Source organism: Quercus robur, chromosome 5, assembly GCF_932294415.1.
Source record: "Quercus robur chromosome 5, dhQueRobu3.1, whole genome shotgun sequence".
Classification (NCBI taxonomy): domain Eukaryota; kingdom Viridiplantae; phylum Streptophyta; class Magnoliopsida; order Fagales; family Fagaceae; genus Quercus; species Quercus robur.
The window spans coordinates 85,155,938-85,170,679 of NC_065538.1; the positions used below are offsets into that span (position 1 = coordinate 85,155,938).

Below are 14,742 nucleotides of genomic sequence, written 5' to 3' on the forward strand. Positions count from 1 at the left end.
GAACAAAGACTTTCAAACTTAGTAGACTTGCCCCCATCTAAGAGAGAGAGAGAGAGAGATTGAATATCATTAGGCTAGTCTTACCTCAGGATGGGTGGCGTTAGGGCAAATTTAGCTGAACTCAAGTTCAATGCTTAGAACTTATCCAAGCTTGGATTGCCCTCAACTCTCATATATGGATGAACTTTGTGTTAATATCTGTCCAATTTACTCTTCCAACTAAGCCCCAAGTGTCCATTTAGGAATGGTTTATCTAACTTTTTGCAGAAAGTACTGTAGATTAAAGATAAATGTTGAATAAAATAAGTATGTGACTCATATGGGACTCACAAATAGTAGTAAAAATTAGCAATAAGCTAACTTATAAGTGCTTCCCAAATGGGCACTAAGTTTCTCAAAAGCAATATCTTTGTCGGTATAGTTCCTAGTTACCTTACCTATGAATTGGGACCTGAGGAAAATCATTTTGGATTTATTGTTTTTTGAAATCAAGTAATTTAGTTAGGCTGGATATTGTGTAATTATGCCATCTTTTTCTTTTTTATTGGTATGCATTTCAAAAATAGGTTTCTGTGGGTAATTTACTAGGTTTTAACTTCGAAGAACTTTGGAGATATTTATGATTTAGAGAATTTTGTGAAAAGCTTGGATGGGGTGGTTAAAGTGGCAAAAGATTAGCCTTCTTAAATATCAACAAGAAATATTTCTGTTGTCAATGTTCCTAATCGGGTGACGAAAGACTACATTGTAGAACCTGTTGAGCCTGTTTATAAGCAAAAGGGCAACATATGGCTTGTTACATACTTCCCTTCAGAGGACATGAGAAAATCAGTAAAAACAAGTTCTACTTCTTCTGTTGCATGCTTGGCCATGCTTGGAACTTTGTAGTTGCAACTAGAGATTCAAGAGGTTGTTGACTCAATGGTTGAGTGTCTAAGAACTTTGAGCCGAAAGCTAGATTGCCAATTTATAGCTGTGGATTTGAGGGTTGATGTGTTAGAGAAGAAGGGTTGCTAGATTGCCAATTTATAGTGCACAAGAGCTTGCTAAATTTTTGAAGAAGACCGAGTTTGACAGGGATACCCCAGTCTATTTGACTAAATCAAGGTGGCAAATCAGCCTTGATGCTCTAAAGGATCTCTTCCCTAAAACATATACAAAGGTGAGGGATCTCTTTTTTTCTTATTCAATCTTCTACTTGTTTATATACTTCAATTTTATCCAACTGCTTACACCTAATCATTGTGTATAATACACTCAAATGCCCTTCTGCTTCCAAGTAGCCGATGTCATTAACATCATAATCCTTAATTTGACTTGAAGTCTGATATTTTTTCTTGTATGGAATATTGCTGGAAAGCATAATACCTGTAGATAAAAAGGCAACATTCTTAGATTCTGAAGGCTCTAAATATGAAAAGGTTATTGACTTCTATGTATGTTCTCAGAGTGATGTTTTTGTACCAGCCATCTCTAGCCTGTTCTATTCTAATGTGGTTGGTAAGAGAATTGCTGCCGGTAGAATACAAACACTTATTCCAGCCAAAATTAGAGGGTCTTCTCCTTCTGCCTCGGATTTCATCACTCCTTACGTGACTAAGAAGAATCGCTTGGCTTATTCATGTTTTTGCTAGTTACCATGCTAAGAAACCCAAAGAAAGTGCAGGACAGATGCATTGAATCCTTCAAAGAAGGTATTGCTTTACCATTACCTTAATCAAAATTTTCAAGTAAGCAGACTGGACAGTTCAATTATGTTATTTATATGCGATTTGGGTTTGAAGTACCCTATTTTTTTTTTTTTCCCTGTTAAGCGGTCATAGTCGATATGTTGTGTGATATGATATGTTCACAAGAGTTAACCCTATTTATGTTCTTTGTAGAATTGGTGTAACTTTCTCTTGTATTTGTTTGAACAAAAAAGGATTGTTTGTAGTCATTGGAGATACTATATTGGTGTATGTATGTTGTCTTTAAGTAGTAGTTTTGTTATTAAAACGTGGATAAAACATTCGTACAGTTTCTTAGATATAATATATTTGGTTCAAATATATCACTACATTGAAGTTAATTATTCTTGGAAAATATAAAATGATTGAGCTTTATTGGTTAATGCAAAAATGTGTTTGAATTAACTAGGCACTCTAATATGTTGCACCAAGGAACCGCACCTAAGTTTTACCAATATATTTGCTCATATGGATAGTAGTTTGAAAGGTTGCTAAAAAATATAGCTTTTGACAACTCAAAAGTTTACAATACATCTAATATCAATAGGTCTATTTTAACCTACAACATATTAAAATAATATAAACAATCTTGCAAGACAGTAAAATAATATAACCAATTTCTACCCACGTACACCTACAAACCCCATTCAACAACCACAAAAAGCTTACAAACAGCCATAGCGACTGCCAAACACCCAAACCCACAACCACAGCCAAACACCCATTTAACAAAACACCCAAAAAACAAGAAAATCTCAGGCTTCAAGCCCTTATGAATCACCCCATGCTCATGGAAAAGCTACATAACTGAGTTCCATAAGTGACCCACGACAAAACCACCGCACAAACCCAGCCACTCTGAAAATCCACCTCACAACCATGGCAACAAGCGACCCACGACAATGATCAACCTAGCCACATTGAAACCACCACTTGAGCCATTCACGGAACCCAACAACCCACTGCACCGATCAACCCAGCCACACTGAAACCCATCACACAAGCCGTCCACAGCACCAGCCAACCATGACACTGATCCACAACACCTACTGCACCGATCGACCCACTCACGGCACCCAACCACACTAAAAGTCACCACACAAGCCATCGGTGGAATGCCTTCCTTGTCTTGGATCTTGGCCTTGATGTTGTCAATGGTGTCGGAGCACCCCACCCACAAGGTGTGAGAAAAGAGAGATGACAGAAGGTGTAAGACGAGAGAGATGACAAAGGAGAATTGACGGAGGAGAGAGAACACGTGAGAGGGAAAGAAAGAGAGGCATGAATAAATTAATATTATTTAGTTATAACTTTTAGCTACAGTAAGCTGCTAGATATGGCATTTTACTGTAGTTGAGTGTAAAAAAAATTTTAAGCATGCCACTTTTGATGTAGTAGGTGTTTTTAATGTGTTAGTTGTTAAAATGAATTTTCAGTTATTTTAGCAACCTTGTTGTGAATGCTTTAAGTGCTTGCTTTAGTATTTAGTTGAATTTGTTGAATTTATGTGATACATTTTGTACACACGCATATGTACTAAAGTAATACCTGAATACTTTATTGAACATAATTAATGTAATAGTTGAATGCCTAAGTTGAATATATTGAATGAACTTATAGTTTAACTTAGCCTTGTGCTAGCACAATGAAAAAATTTCTTATAAGAAATCACTTGTATTGCAAGATTCTTATTCTAAGCAAATTCATATTAACTTGAATAATTTTCTTTCAAATCCTAGGTTAGGAGAAAATGTCTCATCTTTTCATGATGAAATAAGAAGAGCATATTTACAAAGAGGTTTTTATCAACCTCTTGGTCATGATTTACCTGAAAAAGAAATTAGTAGACCATTGCGTCAATTTAATCCTAACTAGTTTAAAGAATACAAAAATTGATTGGAACAGATCATAAAAAAGAATGATGCATTTTGTTTATATTGTAACTTATTAAGGCAAGATATTTGCAATTGAAAGGGAGATCAAAAGTATAATGATTGCTTGGTTATGTACATTTAAAAAAATGTAGCTGATGGCATTGATAAGAGCATTCACATTAGTCTCCTCAAATTTTTAAGTAAACTAACCCAAAAAATTCTAATTTTTCTAGTTTAGATAGGATGCTTTGTATGCCCACGCATCAAACTCAATACTCTTTTTTTTTTTTTCTACATTTAAATATTAGTGAAAAAGAAAGTCTAAAAATACAACAAAAGGCTAAATATTTTTATTTGGTGCATTTGAACATAATATTTGATTATTTTATTTTAATCGAATTTAGCTACAGCTCAATTGTTGTGAAAATAATGTGTCATTTTGTTGTGTATTCATATTACTCATAGTCAAATTTTCAAAAAGAACAAATTTTATGGTTCCAAGAAATGTTACTGTTCATTTGTAATAAAATTATTATCAAAATATCAAAACCACACATCATGATGGTGAGCAACTATTTTTAACACTACGTGTCAAAAACTGTATGAGAGAACATAACATAAAAAATGAGAGAGAGAGAGAGAGAGAGAGAGAGAGAGAAATTGATTTTATTGAAGTAGTGAGAGTCAATGACTCACTCCTAGTGAGATAAAACTCAGTGTTAAAATTTGATTTTATTGAAGTAGTGAGAGTCAATGACTCACTCCTAGTGAGATAAAACTCAGTGTTAAATTTTTTGGTAGTTTGTTAATATTGATGCGTAAACTTTTTTTTGGGTTTTTATCTATATTTTTAATCTTAATCTAGTTTATTGAGATTGGTGTGAATGCTCTAATGAAGCTATCATATAACAATTTCAAAATATAAAAACTCGTAGAAGGAAATTTTAAAACTTCATATATTTATGTTTTTTTTTTTTTTTTTGGTGATGTCGATATATTCAAAATTTAATTTAAGTTTTTTAATTACAACACTGAAAAAAAAAAAAAAAAAAAAAAAAAAAAAAAAAGTTCCTGCAACTGCCATTGCTTAAAAAATGGTAAAATTATCCTTTTATGAAAACTTCTTCATTTTAGCTCACGTGAACATTGTGAAGGGAAAAATTTTGAACTGTTAAATATATTAGCAATGTGATGTGTTATACCATGTTGTATATGCTAAAGTGGATGCGGAAGGGGAAGCATAGAATAGGAACACTAAGAACACGAAGGTTAAATGGTTCAACCTTGTATCCACGGAGGAATCCCTTAAGTGCTACATCTTTATTATATAAGAGTGTAGTATAAATGTTGTATTACAATGAACCCTAACATGAGTATATATAGGCGTCTAAACCCTAAACTACTAGTACAAGCAGGATTGGGCTTGGGCCTATTACATTGGACTTATATATCTAATATATCACTAACACCCTCCCTCAAACTTAAGGCGGAAGCTCGATAAAGGCTTGAGGTTGGATAAGCATGAGTAGATCACTTGGAGATACCCTGAAAAGCGCCTTTAAAAATACCACAATGAAGAATGTGCCAATTGACCAATTTTGGAGATTCAAATAAAGAAATGGAGTTCAAAATCGGAATCTACGTGAAAAATTGAGCAAGATAAGCCCTATCTAAAATTTTAACTTTTGGTCAAAGATCAACGCAAAAGTCAAAATCAACGATCAGCCAAAGGTCAACAAGTCAAGGACAATCAACGGGCTACACTATCTGGGTCGGGTCACGGATCGAATTGCAGAGTCGCTAATGTCATACGATGACTTGTTAATGACGTAGACTGGGGCTGACATGGACATGCTTGCCTGGCTATTGACGTGGAGTGATGACGTCAGATGACATTAACAGAGGTTCTTCAGCGTGTTGAGGGGAAACCAGAAACCCAGGCAGCATGTGTGAGCGTGTGTTAGTGAGATCAACAGTTGGACTTCTCGGGTTTTGCAAATCGACGTGCTATGAGGCCAACTGATTGGCGCGTGTGATTATAATCCTATCTAGGATTCGAGAATTTTGGCGGTGCATGGGAGGAGGAGTGGGAGCCATTGTCCGCGTGTGGTGGCTCGTGCAGCTGCCGATGGAGGCCGAGTTCTTAGGCTTTGGTCTCGGGAGGTCGTGGAGCACGTCTGTTGTGTTGTTTTCATCAGGTTAAGCCTCGATTTGCACAAATCTAAGAAGGTAAGTCACAATTTGCTTGGTTGTTGGATTTTGACACAGTACAAAGCCATGGTGGCTACGAGATGCTGTGGATGCAAGATCCAGTAGACAAGCATGTGTGACTTTAGATGGTGGTGTGCACATGAGAATCTTCTTTGCTTGCTAGAGATGTTTGTTTGATGCCAAGAACTAAGTTTGGTTCTAATACCATGTTAAATATGCTACAATGGATGCGAAAGGGGAAGCATAGAATAGGAACACCAAGAACACGAGGGTTACGTGGTTTAGATTTGCTAGCTTATATTCACGGAAGAATCCCTTAAGGGCTATACATCTTTTTTGTATAAGAGTGTAGCACAAAAACTCGTATTACAATAAATCCTAACATGAGTATTTATAGGCGTCTAAATCCTAAACTACTAGTACAAGCAGGAGAGGGTTTAGGCCTATTACATTGGGTTAATATGTCTAATATATCTCTAACATGAACCCCAAATATAAATTGCTGATGAACTTTTTTGTTATCATTCTGCATGATGTGAACACATTAAACATGAATTTGGAAAAACAAACCAATCAAAATTCCATGCACGTTTACAAGTAGGTTAATGGTCTAAAGATGTATTTCCTTCTTTTTAAAAAGTGCTGATCTCATTTCCTGGTGTGAATATTAAATATGCTCAATGAGGCGGTCAATCTTACCCAACTGACTCACTTTAACCGGTAACGTCACGACATGCACATGTTGGGCATAAGAAAATCTCACTTAACAAACTTAGTCCAATGACATTGAATATCATTTTATGAGGTCATGTGAAGTGTTTGCTTTTTTCTGACACTTGGGTTCTTGGGCACATGTTGAGCATAAGTAAATCTCACTTGACGTTTACCAAAAAAAAAAAAATCTCACTTGACAAACTTAGTCCAATGACATTAAATTTCAATTTACGAGACAATTTTCCCGAACATCTTTCTCACAACATATAGGATTACACATGTTTTTAGAGATACCTTTTTGTTTTTCTCATGTATTCTCATTCTTTGTTCTCACCTAGTCACCCTATTGTTACTAACTCATTGGCAATTTGGCAAAGGTTTCCTCCCCCTATTATAATATAATAAAAATGTTGACCCATTTTAGTGTTTGAGTTGTTAAAAATGGTCTATTGAGAGTTTTAACAACTCCAATGATATTTTTAAAAAAGCTATAAAGCTGCGTTTTACACCTCAAATTACAAAAATAATAATAATAATAATAATGCCCAACATCAATGGTGCCCAAAGCCAATTTTTTTTTCGCAATTTGCTACATTGAACTGCCAAGACTAACCGTTCATTGTGTTGGAAATATTTTAGTAAATAAAAAAATTTTGATACAACAAATAAATCCTAAATAATTAGTAAGAATATAAAATAAAGATAGTTTAGAACAATCTCACAATACCATAGAATCACGTAGCGAAAACGCTGTCCTTAAAGTTTAATTCGTGCCACCCGAAGTAAAACTTGGTGTGACTAGTTCTCTAGGCCAAACAACCTCCCAGAATTAGATTATAGTGTCCACTTTTGTGATGGATGCACTTTCACTCATGAAGGTTCAAGAACAACCCTCTATTGTCTTTCCTTAGAAAAAAAAATATAAATTGTAGAAAAATATGTGGGAGAGAAATATAATAGAATTGTGTATAGTTAAATATATAGTAGTAAAATATGATTTATAGGAAAGGCTATGATGATGGATATAATTTTGGCTATTCATGAGTCATGACAATAATTGGTTACTAATAACCCATAAAATCTCAATGGCTATATTATCCATTATTACCCAATAACTATATTTCTCATAACCGCCCAACGACTATTTTACTTATAAATTCTCAACAATTAGAAAATAAATAGCCACAGCAACACATTGTAGCAAGAAGGGACAATTTATATATATATATATATATATATATATATATATATATATATATATATATATATATATATATATATATATATTACTTTACTACATTTTTGTCTCCACTTCTCATTATTAAAAAAATTTCTCTTTTTTCTTTGTCGTGTGAGGGTCTCTTCTTCTTCTCTCTCTCTCTCTCTCTCTCTCTCTCTCTCTCTCTCTCTCTCTCTCTTTATTTTATTTTTTTCATGCCAACTCCTCCCTCTTCTCTCTCAATTGAAACTAATCCTCTCACTCTCTCTTTCTTGGATCTCGATGGGTCTACTCCATTTGTTCTTCAGCAAATTTTGCCAATGGTTTCACTGGTAGATTGGGTTCATCGGTGTTGACTGGGTTGTGGGTTGTTGTGGTGTGTGGTGGTTCATGGGTGTGGTTGGTGGGTCATGCTGAGTGGTTTGTGTGGTGGTTTTTAGCTTATTTGGGTTGCTAGGTTGTGATGTGGTGGTTGGTGGTAGTGTGGTTGTGGTATGGTTGGTGAGTTTGTGGTAGTTGGGTTTGCTAGCAGTGGGTTGTGCATGGTGGTTGTGGGTGGTTGTTCTTGACTTGCTAGTTATAATTTCAAAGGATAGAGAGAAACAGAGAAAGAGAGAGAAATAGACATATATGAATAATAATAAAAAAGAATAAAAAAATAATATTTAAACGAAGTGGTAAATAACGTAGGTAGGATTGAACATTTATAATGATTTACTCCTTAATCATGTTCTACCATTAGATCAAGATATCAATTATTTTCTTTTTGGTGTAAGCAATATTTAAACACATATCTCTTATCTGACGTACGCCAAAATGCTTTAGCAATTGAGTAACTTGAGTTAAAACCAAACTTTATGTAATTTGAACTAGAAGATCAAGCACCCCCCCCCCCAAAAAAAAGGTTAATTTATAATACTCATAAAGTAAGCGTGATGAAAGATTAGATCACTCAACAAAGCAATTATTTATTTACTTTTCTTAAAGTGAAAAGATAGATATACCGAAATTAGCAATTGAGTTAACTAGAACCAATCAAATCAATGTATTTTGAACTAAATATCAGACACCTATTTTTTTTTTTTTTTTTTAAAGGTAACTTGTAATATGTATTTTGAATAAAAGATCGTGCACCCTATTTTATTTTTTATTTTTTATTTTTTAAAGATACCTTGTAATGCTCATTAATTAAGTAAAGATGCAAAAAATAAAAAATAAAAAATTAAACTACTCAAGTCTCAGCAAAGCAATTATTTATATACTTTAATGAAAGTGAAAAAGATAGATAGGATATGACAAAATTAGGTGTAAATTAAGCACGGCCAAGAAGTGGTCGCCATGCACATGAAGTGTTTGACCGAATAATTTTTGTTCAAAAGTCTTTTCTACTGTATAAAGCCAATTGATCAGCCCCGCAGCCCTTCTTGAATTTTAGCTTAAGAATATAAATGCACACATTCAGTTGCCACATGCAAAATAAAGTTGCGCAGGCCTAGGCTATGATCCAGGGCCCCCTTACTATGATAAAATTTATCATGCATCTCTTGCGAGTATTCAGTCCCTCACATGGGATAGGTCCCATAAAAAGTGGGGTTCACTTCCATGTGAAGGGTGTATATATATAATTGAGTTCAAGTTATATTTTGTGTAATTCTAAATAATATTACACCACTCAATAACTTATTATTGAATTCATATTTTGAAAATTCAACCGTTGAATTACACATTCTATATGTGCTTAACATGTATACCAATTTTCATATCAATAAGATATAATTTACCATTCAATCCATAAACTTATCTTTTATGCATTATTTTAAACTACAAAACTTGAAATTAAACAATTGATTGATGACACGACTATTGATTTTTTATCATCTTTAAATTTTGTAAGCACGGAGAATATACGAAGATAATGTAATCTACCGGTGGATTTATCAAAATTCGCATTTAATTAAAAAATATTGGGTGGTGTAACATTACTTAAAGTTACAGCAGGTGTAACTTTAACTCAACATACACACACACACACACACACACACACACACATATATATATATATATATATATATATATGTATGTATGTAATATCACCTCACGTATTAAAGAAAATTAGTGGCAAAACCAGGATTTTAGTCCAGAGGGAGCAAAATTAAAAAACAATCTTAAAAGTGAAATTAATCTTAAAAACTATTAATCGATTATAATAACAAATAAAATAAACAGTTGTAAGAAAATATGAATATATTTCATATCATTAAAATAACTATACAAAAATAACAAATTCATAGCTACAAAAATTCACAACAAAAAGTTTACAAACTAATGTGATAAAAATGTGATTAGTGTTAATTAATCAATATAATGAATAAATATTTGAATTTTTTTTTTGTGATTGGCGACATGCCAATTTATAAGACGTACGTAGTAAAATTTGTAGTATCACTCAAAAATAAAGTCCTCTAAAAAGTATCATGAATAGTGAAAATTGTGAAAATAATGATAAAAAAGAATATAAATAGTGAAAAAGTTGAAAAATTGGGACAAGACAAAAGCTACTTATAACAATAGTGAAATGGACGAAAAGGTGATGTGGTTTGGTGTTTGAGATGAACTTTCTTTTACCTATCTTTTTCATGTGTCAAAGTGACTTATTTCTGTGTAACTTCACATAAAATATTCATAACTCCTTTGAAATATAAGCATAAGCATATTTATCTAAAGCATTGTTATAAAAACACATCTTATAGAAACATGGGCTGCTAGACCCTCATGGCACATTACAATGAAATTTTAGGAGGAGTCGCAAGGGCAAGTCCCCTAGCCCTCGCCCCTTCTGGCTTCGCCCATGAGAGAAATGCCCCTATAATGTGGGGGCCAATAAGTGATTTTTAATTTTCCCCCTCCACTCTTAAAAAATGAGTAATGTTAGGGATTTTGTAAATTTTACCGTATAGAGTTTACAAAATGATGTGTCACCAATTTCCAAAACACATTTCAAGCATCAATTCATTTATTAAGTAGTTGAAATAATCACATATATTGCCGCATCAATTTATAAGTTTTATGTAATAAATACCTTTAGCATTTTTCTTTAAAAAGACCAAAAAATTTTATTGATGCTAGAATTATTACAAATTTTATTACATGAGTCTTACAAATTGTTGCATCACCAATAATAAGAAGTAATTCAAATATTCAATTATTATGTTATTGAAGGGCCACCAATCACATTCTTTTTCACAGCATTTTTAATGCTTTTTGTAGTAAAATTTATTGTAGCTTAAACATTTTCCCAAAAATGTATATATAATAAAATAATAAAAATCAAACCAAATCACCATTAAGTAAATGGAAAATGTTAAAGTTACAACCCAGTGGGGTTGGCCAAGCGGTTCGGCGCTTGGTCTCAAAGTGCTTGTACTTAGCTCGACTAGGTGTGCTCCCTAGTTCGAGTCCTGCTACCTGCACTTTGAAAAGAATTCCTGGGCCAGTGCTTTACCCCTTCGTGGGCCGACCCGGCACGAACAGTGATTAGTCTCTGGTTGAAAGCTTTGAGGATACACTGTGGGAAACCAAAAAAAAAAAAAAAAAAAAAAAAAAAAAAATGTTAAAGTTACTACAAACTTTACTACATAACACTTACAATTTATTTGGCAAGAATAGACTAGAGCCACTTAAACAACATAATAAATTAATGTTTAAATCAATTTATTCTAATTCGTGACAAGTCAAATTATAAGGTATATGTAATAAAATTTGTAATATCTCTAGCATCAATCAAATGCTTTCGTTGTTATAAAAAAAGTAAGAATAATGAATTTTGAATAAATAAAAATTTATAGTAGAGAACATTAACTAAATTGATGGATAATAAATAAATTTAATTTTAAGTGATATTGAAATATACAAATGCCCATTTAAGGTTTTTGGATAAAGCCTCAAATGGGCATTTGGATAAAACTCTTTTATTTTCTTTTTACCTTTTGTTTCATAAGGAAATTATAAGGAATAGAATTTTTTTTTTTTTTTAAAGTAGTGTTTGACCTTTTATTGGTTCTGTAATTTATTATAATTTTTTTTAGTGGTCACCACCTTTGCTTTTCTTCTTTGATAAAGGAGAAATCTAAAGCTTCAACAAGTTTCCTTATTTGTGGAAGCTATTTTAGAAAAAGTAGCCGTTGGTAGCTTTCCAAGAATAAAACCACAAGCATATATATATCTCTAGATGTCACCATTATATAAACCTGTCACCATTATACCAACTTTGCTTTTTTTCTTTGATAAAGGAGAAATCAAAAGCTTCACAAAGTCTCCTTATTGGTGGAAGCCATCTTAGAAAAAAAAAAAAAAAAAGTAGCTGTTGGTAGCTTTCCAAGAATGAAACCATAAGCATAGGTAGTGTTGTCCCTGTCACTATTATATCTCTAGATGTCACCATTATATAAATCTGTCACCATTACATAAAGGACAAAATTTATGTACAGTATCTTAGATGTTATTCATTAGATTCCCCTCTTAAGATTCTTCCATGTGGCTACTTAACTAAAAAATACACTACCATCTTATGGACAAAACTTAAGTACAGTACCTTAAGTGTTGTTCATTAGGTTCTTCTCTTAGAATTTAGTCATATGACTACTTAACTAAAAAATATACTTCCATTTTATAAGAGAAAATCCATATGACAGAATTTTAAGAGGGGAGCCTAAAGAACAGCACCTAAGTACTGTACCTAAGTCCTGCCCTATAAATATATAGAAACCAAATCTCTTCTTGAGAATAATTAGAAGTTTTGAAAGAAGATCTTTGAGTAGATTCTCGAAAATTTGACAATGTCCCATTCAACTAGATGTGCCGCTTGCAAATCTTTGAGAAGGAGATGCCCTAAAGATTGTGTTCTTGCACCATATTTTCCTCCAACCAATCCACAAAGATATGCTTGTGTTCACAAAATCTTTGGTGCGAGCAACACTACCAAAATGCTAGAGGTATGAACAAATACATATATACACACACGTTACTAGTAACATATTTTTCATTTATTAATTAGTTAATACAAAGGTATTAATATAGAGAAGGGATTAAAATTTCAGCTTGTTTGTCATTCACTAAAAAGCTATCTATCTTATAGAAATAATCACACTGATGGTGTTAATGATATCTTTAAGATGTTTCTTAATGGATTCTTTCTCTAATGCATCTTTGATTGGTAAATAAAGCCAAAGAAGATAACAAATGACACTGATATAGTTTTTATTTATTTAATTAATTACGTACTCTATGTTTTCTTTTAATCATTGATTTTTTTTTTTTTTCATTTTATTTCAGTATTAGTAGGTAAACAAATTTTACCCATTGTCTAGATATAAAGTACATTACAGAATCGACACTCGTGACTAAGAGCAAAAACCTTACTATAATAATAATGCAAAGATGATATGTTTTGTACTATAACCACTATTGTTAGTGTTTTTCTTCTGTTCTTACTTTGTGCTAGGAAATGGAGAGAAGATTCAAGTTCGACACATACACATAAATAAAGCAATCGCTTATATAATCAATATGAATGTTGAACGTTTTACTTCCCTCTTTTTTCCTATCATTGTAAGCTTTTAGTTCTTCATTTTATGTTAATATCAAATTTGTTTAATACCATTTCCTCCTAAATTTTCTTGAAACAACACTTGAGAAAAATCTTCATTATTATTTTAGAATTAAGTTATTTGAGCAACTAATTTAATATTTGACTCTACTCCTAATGGAATTTTTTTTTATTCTTGTAGCCGTTTGACATTTTCCATATATATACTCTTTGTCAACTTTTAATACCTGTCGCAACAAAGCATAAGGGCAACATCATTTGAAATAGATTCTTTGTTAAATTAAATTCCCTGAGTAATTAATGATTTTCATTTGACAAAAAAGTATTCCAAAATTATTTTACTTCGAAATTGATTAGTAGTGCATTTATAACTAAGCCACTTATACTTATTACTTCAAAATTTAGTCCCTCATAGCTGTTCGTCTCTCTAGTTTATTTACCCAAAAACAAAAAACAAAACAAGAAAGCTGGTTTCAATTTTTTTCATCATTTGGCATTGCAGCAACTTCCTCTGCATTTACGAGCTGTGGCAGCGGATTGCATGTCTTTCGAAGCAAGTTCACGTGTCGAAGACCCAGTCTATGGAAGTGTTGGGATAATCTCTCAACTCCAAGAACAAATAATTGAGGCTCAGTCTGAGCTAGTGAAGACAAAGAGTGAAATAGCCTTTCATAATGCACAACAACAACTACAGCAACAACAAATGCAGCAGCTGCAAATGATTCATGCTAATGCCCAAGAAGTTGAAGATCAGCCCTTATGGCTCAGTTCAAGTCAACAAGATCCTTTCCCCAACGTAAATCAACAGCTACTTGAAGACTACAACTATTCCAGTACTGTTTGTGGCTTTGAATTTTGAGCAAATTATAAGTTTAGTTTTTCAATGAATGATGGTAAGGATATTACAAATTAATCACTTGAACTCTCTCTTTTGTATTATTTGTTTTCTTCTTAGTTTTCGAGGTATTTGAAAATATTTAACTAGTTGCATTCAATTACCAACTGTCTTATAGCATATTAACCACACCAAAAAAAGAATATTTACATCAATCTACATGTCTCTTAGGATAATGACAGTAATTATGAAGTGCACAAAACTAATAATACAAAAACAGAAAGTTCAAGTGAACTTTTTATATTTTCCATAAAAAAAGTTTTTAGAAAGAATCCAAAATCTATGTCCTTTTAATAGAATAAGAAAATTATTTTATGTTCCCCTAATTAGAGCAAAGTGGTCTCCTTCCATTTATAGTAAGGCCAAAGCACTTGCATCAGTAAGTGCAAAGTGGAAAAAGTGTTGAGTTTTATATATTTTTGCTCAAAAACTACCCAAATTAGTCTATCTATAACACTTTTCATATGCAAAATTGCTATAGTAACTGTACATAT

At 32.6% G+C, this 14,742-nt stretch overlaps 1 protein-coding gene and 1 pseudogene across 1 annotated transcript; both read left to right on the top strand.

Moving 5' to 3' along the window:
- The first annotated feature begins 378 nt into the window (after positions 1 to 378).
- On the top strand, positions 379 to 1,634 carry LOC126728878 (protein MANNAN SYNTHESIS-RELATED 1-like; annotated as a pseudogene).
- Positions 1,635 to 12,583: 10,949 nt separating this feature from the next.
- Positions 12,584 to 14,212, top strand: LOC126728879 (LOB domain-containing protein 24-like). The gene is made up of 2 exons (XM_050434633.1): positions 12,584 to 12,739; positions 13,856 to 14,212. Exons 1-2 carry the CDS (start codon positions 12,584 to 12,586, stop codon positions 14,210 to 14,212), a joined length of 513 nt encoding a protein of 170 aa, XP_050290590.1.
- The last annotated feature ends 530 nt before the right edge of the window (positions 14,213 to 14,742 follow it).